Source organism: Solanum tuberosum, unplaced genomic scaffold (genome assembly GCF_000226075.1).
Source record: "Solanum tuberosum cultivar DM 1-3 516 R44 unplaced genomic scaffold, SolTub_3.0 scf00064, whole genome shotgun sequence".
In the NCBI taxonomy this organism is placed as follows: Eukaryota; Viridiplantae; Streptophyta; class Magnoliopsida; order Solanales; family Solanaceae; genus Solanum; species Solanum tuberosum.
In genome coordinates this window covers 8460-18895 of record NW_006238990.1, presented here as the reverse complement: position 1 = coordinate 18895, position 10436 = coordinate 8460, and the positions used below count along the sequence as shown (strand labels likewise).

The 10436-nt window shown below is 42.1% G+C and overlaps 1 protein-coding gene across 1 annotated transcript; it reads left to right on the top strand.

The window, feature by feature from the left end:
* Window positions 1-2374: 2374 nt before the first annotated feature.
* Window positions 2375-3233, top strand: LOC107060195 (uncharacterized). The gene is made up of 2 exons (XM_015307783.1): window positions 2375-2817; window positions 2924-3233. Exons 1-2 carry the CDS (start codon window positions 2375-2377, stop codon window positions 3231-3233), a joined length of 753 nt encoding a protein of 250 aa, XP_015163269.1.
* Window positions 3234-10436: the final 7203 nt, after the last annotated feature.

Sequence of the window (10436 nt, the reverse complement as noted above, 5' to 3'; positions counted from 1 at the left end):
TTTTTTCTAGCTTCAAAACACTCTCTAAGCCCTCTCCAAAATTCCACCAAGATCCTCAACTAAATTCAAACATCTCAAGCTCTAATTCCGGATTCAAGACTCAATCTCAAGCTTCAATTCTCCATTCCAATCTTCATCAAGGATTCTCCAAAGTTGAGGTATGTGGGTTGATTGTGGAAACCTTCCTTTCCACAAGTCCAACCATTTATCCTCTATTTCTACTTCAAGTTTATGGGTCCTTATTATTATTTATGAACTCTTGAAGTATGGAATTACTACTACACACCCTATTATGGTCTTTTTTGCATATTATCATGAAATGGAATTATTATGTGATGTTTATGGTTTTCATGCTTCCATGATCAAATTATGAAGGTTGATATATATATGTATGTTGTTGGTGGGCTGATTTATATGGATTTTGGAATTGGTTGGTCTTAGTACTCTTGAAATACATAATTTTATTCACATGAACAGTAGCCCACCATGTGTTTGATAAAATGCCCATTTATAACTCTTAGGAAATGGAAGGTCCAATGTACGTCCTATGAGTCGGATGGTTATAAAATTACTGAAATGATGATGAAATGGACACATGTATATGATTTTGTCTGTATAAGTGTTGTGAGTCGACCAAGCCCAGCTCGGAGGATTCTAGGCCCGGGTAACCGTATCGAGGGGTTGGTACCTTGGTTGCCCAGTACGGGGGTTAGTAGGCCCCGTATAACCATATCGAGGGTTTGTACCTTGGTCCCTAACTCGGGGGTGGTAGGCCCGGGTAACCACATTGAGGGGTTTGTACCTCTTTCGCCTCTCCAAGGGGGTGGTAAGCCTTTGAAATACTATATTGATGGTCACTCGCCACAACATGTACTACGCCCCCACTAAATATGATTTTTATGTAAGCATCATTAGACATATCATCTTATTAATATGCTATCTATCGGGTATGATTATTCATTTTGCCTATGTTGTCCATCTATTGTTCCATTGCATTGCATCTCATATACTTAGTACATTCAAACGTACTAATGCATACTCTATGCCTACATGATGTCACCGTGTAGGAACCGGAGCATCGCTTGACCATCTTCCTCCGCGTGGCTAGTACGATTTTCTATCGAGGTTATTGGTGAGTCCTCCATTCCGGGAACGTTGCCTATGATCTCTTGCGATGTATAAGACTTTTCCCTTTTTTTTGTTGTGTATTGACTATGAGGGTGAGCCTGGTAGTTTTCCTTGGCCCCCGCTAAGTACTTATGTTTAGAGGTGGTGTTGGACAAGTTGTGTATTATGCTTGAGCTTGACTTATCTATGGTATTTATGTATCATTCCTTTTTTCTCTTGCTCCCTTAGTCCCGATTTCCCCCTTGATTATGCTTATCGCTTATGGTCATTTAATTGCTTCCGCGACCAAGGATATGTAATGATACGCTATGAGGCTTGTTCGGGGTTCCTTTGGGTTACCCATTCGCCGGTGACGCCTAGGCCCTAGGCTTGGGTCGTGACAAACTTGGTATCAGAGCACTAGGTTGATAGATCCTCGGAGTCCAACCCACCGCGTTGATTAGAGTCCGATTCATGGTTGTGTTGTGCACCACAACTATGAGTAGGAGGCTATGAGACGTTTTAGGAAATGCTTCCCTTCTCCATGTTCTAAGTCGTGCTGTAGAGTTGAATTAAGGTCTTCCCTAACGGTTGTTCTTTGCTTTGCTAGATCATGCCTAATACAAGAGGAAGACGAGCCCGCGCACCCGAGGAACAACCGACCAATGGGGATCTTCGGGATGCCCTTACTTTATTTGCACAAGCTATGGCTAATCAAGCCAACCACGGGGCCCACCCCTCAGGCTCCTACCCCGGCATCTCGGGTGAGAGACTTCGTGCGGATGAATCCCCCGGAATTCTATGGGTCTAAGTTAGATGAAGACCCTCAAGAGTTCATTGATGAAGTCCACAAGATATTAGCTATCATGGGCATGAGGTCAGAAGATAAGGCGGAGTTGGCGGCCTACCAACTAAAAGGAGCGGCCCAAATATGGTACAACCAATGGAAGGAAGAGAAGGGGGCAAACTATGTGGTGCCTTGGGAAGAGTTCAAAACGGCTTTCCTTAATTGATTCTTTCCTCTTGAGCTTAGGGAAGCCAAATTGGTGGAGTTCATGAATTTAAAACAAGGGTCTATGAGTGTGAGGGAGTATGCCCTCAAGTTTAACCAACTTTCAAGATATGCTCCACACTTGGTTGCCGACTCACGGTCTAGAATGAACAAACTCGTGATGGGTGTGACCGACCTAGTGAGTGAAGAATGCCGGTCCGCAATGTTGATTAGTGACATGGACTTGTCCCGCTTGATGGTCTATGCCGAACTGACATGGACTTGTCTCGCTTGATGGTCTATGCCGAACAAATGGAGGAGGAGAAGTTGAGGAAGAGGAGGGGTCATGAGGCCAAGAGGGCCCGTTTTGAGGGCAAGTTCCAAAGTCGAAGGGGAGGCCGGTTTCATCAAGGTCAAGGGTCTTCTCATGCGCCCCATAGGGGGTTTGCCAATGAAGTTCCAAGGGCCCAAGGTGTTGGTGGTATGGGTCCTGTTGATGTATGTCCGAAGTGTGGTAAGGGCCATAGTGGCCTGTGCTTGAGAAATACCGGTGCTTGCTACAGTTGTGGGGAAATGGGGCACAAGGCAATGGATTGTCCTCAAAATCGCAACAAGGGTAAGGAGGTCCGTCCGCAAGGTGCCAATGTGGTTCCTTTCGGGAGAGGGGCCCGACAAGATGGTGCCCCAAGGCACATTCGATTTTATGCTTTGCATGGGAGGCAAGGGGTCGATGAAGTCCCCGACGTCGTTACCGGTATGTTGAAAATTCTTTGACTTTGATGTATATGCATTAATTGATCCGGGTGCCTCTCTTTCTTTTGTCAGCCCCTTTGTTGCTAAAAAGTTTCATGTTGAGCCCGACGTGTTGTGTGAGTCATATAAGGTGTCTACTCCTATTGGTGCATATATTGTTGCTAGGAAGGTCTATAGAAATTGTCCTATTTGCATCCTGCATAAAATATTGCCTTGTGATCTTGTTGAGTTGAACATGGTCGATTTTGATGTTGTTCTTGGGATGGATTGGTTGCATGCATACTATGCTTCCATTGATTCTAGAACCCGTAAGGTCAAGTTCCAATTCCCAAGTGAACCCATTCTTGAGTGGGAAAGCCAAAAATGTGGTAGTCAAGGGTAGGTTCATCTCTTTCATTAAAGCCCATAAGTTGATCTCTAAGGGGTGTCTCTATCACCTTGTGAGGGTTAGAGATGTGGAGTCCAAAACCCTTCTTATAGAGTCGGTTCCGGTCGTAAATGAATTCCTTGATGTCTTTCCTAATGACCTTCCCGGTGTTCCTCCTGAAAGGGAAATAGATTTTTGCATAGACCTCCTCCCCAATACTCAACCCATTTCTATTCCCCCTTACCGGTATGGCCCCGGCGGAGTTAAAGGAGTTGAAGGAACAATTGAGGGACTTGTTGGAGAAGGGGTTTATTAGGCCTAGCCAATCACCATGGGGTGCACCGGTGTTGTTTGTCAAAAAGAAAGATGGGTCCCTTAGGATGTGTATTGATTACCAGCAACTCAGTCACCGTCAAGAATAAATATCCTCTTACTAGGATTGATGACTTGTTCGACCAATTGCAAAGGACTAGCCACTTCTCTAAGATTGATCTTCGGTCCGGGTATCATCAAGTGAAGGTGAGGGAGGGTGACATTCCCAAGACAGCCTTCCGGACTAGGTATGGGCATTATGAATTTGTGGTCATGTCCTTTGGGTTGACCAATGCACCGGCTACCTTCATGGGCCTAATGAATAGGGTGTTTAAACCCTACCTTGATTCCTTTGTTGTGGTCTTCATTGATGATATTTTAATCTATTCGCATAGCGAGGAAGAACATATGGGTCACTTGAGGGTTGTGTTGCAAAGATTGAGAGAGGAGAAGTTGTATGCCAAGTATGAAAAGTGTGAATTTTGGTTGAGGGAGGTTGCCTTCCTAGATCATGTGGTGTCGGGGGATGGTATTAAGGTAGACCCTAAGAAGACCGATGTGATTAGAAATTGGCCTAGGCCATTGACCCCGTCGGATATTAGGAGCTTCTTGGGCTTAGCGGGTTACTACCGGAGATTTGTGAATGGGTTTTCTTCTATTGCTTCTCCCATGACTAAGTTGACACAAAAGAAGGCTAAGTTTGAGTGGACCGACGAGTGCGAAAGGAGTTTTCAAACCTTGAAAGATAAACTTGTGTCCGCTCCTATATTGTCACTACCGGATGGGCTTGAGGGATTTGTTGTGTATTGTGATGCTTCTAGAGTTGGCTTGGGTTGTGTCCTAATGCAAAATGGTAAGGTGATAGCCTATGCGTCTAGACAACTCAAAGTGCATGAAAAGAACTATCCTACGCATGATCTTGAATTAGCCGCGGTGGTGTTTGCTTTAAAGATTTGGCGTCATTACTTGTATGGGGTACATGTTGATGTGTTCACCGATCATAAGAGCCTCCAATATGTCTTCACCCAAAAAGATCTCAACTTGAGACAAAGAAGGTGGCTAGAATTTCTTAAAGATTATGATATGAGTGTGCATTATCATCCCGGTAAAGCTAATGTGGTGGCGGATGCTTTGAGTAGGGTGTCTATGGGTAGCCTAGCTCATGTTGATATTGGTGATAGGGAAATGGCTAGGGAGGTGCATCGGTTGGCAAGGTTGGGGGTTAGGTTGGAAGAGGTTGGTAATGGTGGTGTGGTCGTTGTTGATGGTGCTAGGTCTTCCTTGGTTGATGAGGTGATAGCAAAACAAGATCTTGACTCTTCCTTGTTAGAATTGAAGGCCTTGGTGAAAGAGGGCAAGGTGGAAGTTTTCTCCCAAGGGGGAGATGGTGCCCTTAGGTACCAAGGTAGGTTGTGTGTGCCTTGTGTTGATGGTTTGAGGGAGAAAATTCTTGAGGAGGCTCATAATTCTTCCTACTCCATTCACCCCGGTTCCACCAAAATGTATAGAGATTTGAGGGATGTGTATTGGTGGGGAGGCATGAAGAAGGACATTGCCAAATTCGTCTCCGGTTGTCATAGTTGTCAACAAGTCAAGGCCGAATGCTTAGGGCTTGTGACTTGGAGCTTAAGGGAAGCTGGGAGGATCATCTTCCATTGATTGAGTTTTCCTATAACAATAGCTATCATTCTAGCATCGGTATGGCTCATTTCGAGGCTGGTACTCAATTTACTTCACACTTTTGGAAGTCCTTTCAAAGGGGTCTAGGTACGAGAGTTAAGCTTACTACGGCCTTTCACCCGCAAACGGATGGACAAGCCGAAAGGACTATCCAAACACTTGAGGATATGCTTAGGGCTTGTGTATTGGAGCTTAAGGGTAGTTGGGATGATCATCTTCCATTGATTGAGTTTTCCTATAACAATAGCTATCATTCTAGCATCGGTATGGCTCCTTTTGAGGCTCTCTATGGGAGGCGTTGTAGATCACCGGTTGGGTGGTTTGAGGTTGGTGAGGTGGCCTTGTTAGGACCAGATCTAGTTATGGAGGCTCTTGAGGAGGTTAGGATGATTAGAGAAAGGTTGAAGACGGCCCAAAGTCGCCAAAAGTCCTATGCCGATGTGAGGAGAAGGGCTCTTGAATTCCGAGTTGGTGATTGGGTCTATTTGAAGGTGTCACCCATGAAGGGTGTGGTTCGTTTTGGTAAGAAGGGCAAGTTGAGCCCAAGATACGTGGGTCCTTATAAGGTGATGAGGAGAATTGGCAAGGTAGCTTATGAGTTGGAATTGCCTAGCGAAATGGATTTGGTTCATCCGGTATTTCATGTGTCTATGTTGAGGAAGTGTGTGGGTGATCCGAATGCCATTGTGTCTCTTGATGTTGTGGGTGTTGTTGAAGATAATTTGACCTATGAAGAGGTTCCGGTCCAGATTTTAGATAGGCAAGTGAAGAGGTTGAGAAACAAAGATGTGGCTTCCGTTAAAGTCCTTTGGAGAAATCAACAAGTTGAAAGTGCTACTTGGGAGGCCGAAGCGGACATGCAAAGGCGATATCCTTATCTTTTCCACTCCACTCAAGCCTAAGGTATTGATCTAAGCCCTTTATAAAATCTCAGGTCTTAAGTTCAGCCCCCATGTCATTGCATACATTCATGTTTAAGTTGACAAGTTCATTGTGGTTTTACAACTATGTTTGAGGTTTTGAAATAAGGTGTAAGTGCATTGTTGCATACTTATGTGGGCTGAAATTGCCATGTTTGTGTCTCTGTCTCTCATGTACGTTTCTTTAACATTCGGGGACGACTGTTCCCAAGGGGGAGATATTGAAACGACCCCAAAAATGCCCGAAAATATGCTTCGGTAACACCTATAATTGTATTTTCCATATATCTCAAAAATTCGTGCATGTTTTCAGAAATTCGACTTCATATTCTTATTCATGGGGTCAAATTGAGTGTGCAATGGGTCTAACCCGAATTTTAGAGCAACCGCATCAAAATTCGAAAATCGCAAAAAATGTGATTTGGAGGGTCAACTTTAAAGGGGCATATCTCTTAGCACACAAGGAACTGGAAGGGCCACAACCTATTAAATTAAAGCTTTTTGAGTTAGCTTTCCAACGCACTTAGTTTCACCTCATTCCGAGTTAGGAGGAGGGAGTTATGACCAATTGTGGGTTTGATTGTGGAAACTTTCCTTTCCACAAGTCCAACCGTTTATCCTCTATTTCTACTTCAAGTTTATGGGTCCTTATGATTATTTATGAACTCTTGAAGTATGGAATTACTACTACACACCCTATTATGGTTTATTTTGTATATTATCATGAAATGGAATGATTATATGATGTTTATGGTTTTCATGCCTCAATGATCAAATTATGAAGGTTGTTATATATGTATATATATATGTATGTTGTTGGTGGGGTGATTTATATGGATTTTGGAATTGGTTGGACTTAGTACTCTTGAAATACATGATTTTATTCACATGAACAATAGCCCACCATGTATTTGATAAAATGCCCATTTATAACTATTAGGAAATGGAAGGTCCAATGTACGTCCTATGAGTCGGATGGTTATAAAATTACTGAAATGATGATGAAATGGACACATGTATATGATTTTCTCTATATAAGTGTTGTCATTCGAGGACGAATGTTCCTAAGTGGGAGATAATCTAACGACCTGCAAAATGATAGGTTGAACTAGAGCCTTGACGTTTGGATTAGTGTGACTTTACGAGGATGTGTAGACTATTTTAGAACATATTTGAGCAAGGAAGAAGCCTAGGGTGAAAGCAAGGACCTAGACTACCAAGATAGGGTGAAAGAAATCTTGTTCTTTGGTGGGCCTTTTGGTGATGGGGTTGTTTGGTTGCCCAATGATCCCCCACTTCACTTAGTGGACTGCCCACTTAGTGAGCATACTGGAAGATTGGGCGAACCAAGTGTGCATTTGGCGAATCGCCTAGTGCACTTGGAAAGCCCAAGGTTCCAAAGGGCGAACTACGTGCATGATCGCCCTTCTTCCCTCCTATCGCCCATTGACCAGCCCTTTGAGTGAGCCACTGCAACAAAGGGCGAGCCAAGGGTGCACTTGGCGAGTCGCCTATTGCACTAGCCGAGCCCAAGTGTCCAAAGGGCGAGCTCAAGCGGGCAAGGGGCATAATTTTTAAGTTGAAACTTTAGGGTCCTTAACTCTTTTCCAAATTGACCCTACACTATTCCATTCTTTTCCTAGAAACTATATAACATTTTTAAGACCTTAATTCCTTTCATTTAAGTCATTTCAAATAAAAATCAACAGAAAGTCTTCCTCTCTCAAAAGTTCTCTCTCTAGCTCAAGGAAGAAGAAGAAGAGGTGAAAAAATAGGGTTTGGTGATTTCAAGGTGGTTCTTCCTCAAATTTCTTGGAGAATCTTAGTAAAGGTATGGTGGTCTTGATCCTTGTCTAATTTTCCATTCAAGGAGCCAAATCCAAAGTGATTTCAAAATATGAAAAATCTAGTATTTTACTCAATCTCATGGGTTCTTTTACCAAACGATTTCAAATGGTTTTTAATGGTATATATTGATTGGGTTGATGTTTAATTGATGTTTTATGATGAGAATACTCCATGAACCCATGATTTTCCTTCAACTCCTAAAATGTACTTTTATGAAATGGGTTTTGATGATTATGAAGGTTTATGAAAGAAACTTGTCTAAAATGCTTTGGGATATTGATTTGCACCATTATCTATGTTTTTTTTATAGTAAATTGAAGGTTTGTTGATCACTTGTGAGCATAGCCTTGAAAGGGAAAGTTATGGTTATATTACTTGTGAAATAGAATTGTGTTTGAATTATTGATCCACTTGAGAGGTGGAGGTGTTTACTTACTATGCATATTGTGGTTATGGCATCGAAGGCATAATGTGAGTAATTGAAGTATGTTCATAATGTTGTATATATAAATGTGATGTGAAGCATGTGTGTGATCTAAATGAATGAATCATGATCATGATTACAGACTAAATTGTGCTACGATTGAATATATCTCTCTATTAACACTTGTGGATGAAGGTGATTATGTGAAAGGCTATTCTCACATACACACACACATGGCATTGAAGCATGACTTCCAAATGAAATGTCTGTTTTAAGCATGTTTTTGCATGGTCATCATACTTAGTACATTTCTGTGTGCTAACCCATATTCTTCATTTTTTACTACAAGTGTAGGTTGCGGTAATTGAGTATCCCTCTCTAGTTGGAGCTTGGACTAGACTTCTTTCAAGACATCTTTTGGTATGTCCTCATAGATCGAGGGCAATGACCTTTCATGTTTCTAGTTTCTTTATGTTTTAAGACTATTATTAAAACTTCGATTGTAAAGGGCGGTGACCCTATCTTGTATTACGTTTTTGTCTAAGATGGCCATGTGAGACATTAGTATTATGTTGCTTTATAAATGACTTACGATTGTAGATGTTATTGAGAAAAGTTTTAAATCCACACTTTTTTTTATTACCTATGCGATGAATGAATGCTATGAGGCTTGTACAAGAAGGGGTCGAGTACGCCGTGTCACATCCGAGGCCTAGACTCGGGTCGTGACAATAACCTTTTTGAGGAGTTGCTCAACTTGCCTTTGTAGCTCCTTGGTGTCCTATGAATTGCTTGATAAGCTGGCTTGTTTGGCAATTGTGATCCCGACACAAAATCAATTTGGTACTCAATTCCCCGAAGAGGGGGCAATCCACTTGAAAGCTCCTGAGGGAAGACATCCTCATAGTCCTGAAAAAGAAATGAAATAGAATTGGGAAGAGAAGAATGAGATTGGTTTGTTTGTAGCACATGATCCCTATGTGTGATAAGGATCAAAGAACTTTCGGACTAAATTTCCTCCCTTATCTCATTCTAATAAGTCAACAACATTTGGGTCTTTCCTTTCAGCTTCCTCCTCTTTTCATCTTCTTGGCTCTTGGCCTCCACATGTTCCTCCTCACACTTCTTATTCTCCCTCAACTAACTCATCCTTCGATATATATCATTGACTTGAGAGGGTGACAAAGGGTGAAGGACATACTTATGATCATTCAACACAAGCGAATATTTGTTGGGTCTCCCATCATGTTTGGTTTAACGATCATGTTGCCAAGGCCTCTCGAGTAGCACATGACAAGCTTGCATTTAGACCACATCACCTAGAACTTCATCTTGATACTTCCCAATCTTGAACTTGATCGTCACTTGTCGATCTACCCTCAATTCTCCACACTCACTAAACCATTGGAGCTTGTAAGGGGTAGCATGTTTAGTGGTAGGAAGTTTCGAGAATTCCACTAACGCAGTACTAGCAACATTTGCACAACTCCCAGTATCAATGATTAAGGAACACACACTATCCTTTATGAAGCATTTGGCATGGAATAGATTCTCTCTTTGGCTCAGATCATCCATTGCTTTACTAATCATTACTCGCACTACACCATTTTAGGCCTACGGCCACCCTAGTAAAGTGTAGCCTAAACTAATAAAAAGTGTGGCCTTTGATAAAAGGCTACACTTTTGGACTTTAAGAAATGCTTTTTAGGGGGTGGCCTAAAGAAGCGTAAACTTTGACATTAGGCAACACTTTTAAATGTCGCCATCACAGCTACACTTATAAAGCGAAGCCAAAGAGGTGTAAGGGCATGCTTTGTAGTGATGCATTAGGGACAACTTTTTTTTATTATACTACACTTAAAAGCGTTGCCTTTGCTTTGTTATTGGTCACACTTAAAAAGCGTTTGCCTTTTATATCTCATCTAGAGCAACACTTATAAAGTATAACTTTTCCTATATACAAGATACCATTGGACGTCCTACAGCAACACTTTTGAAGTGTGACAATGTTGTGTAGAATTTTGTAGCCACAAT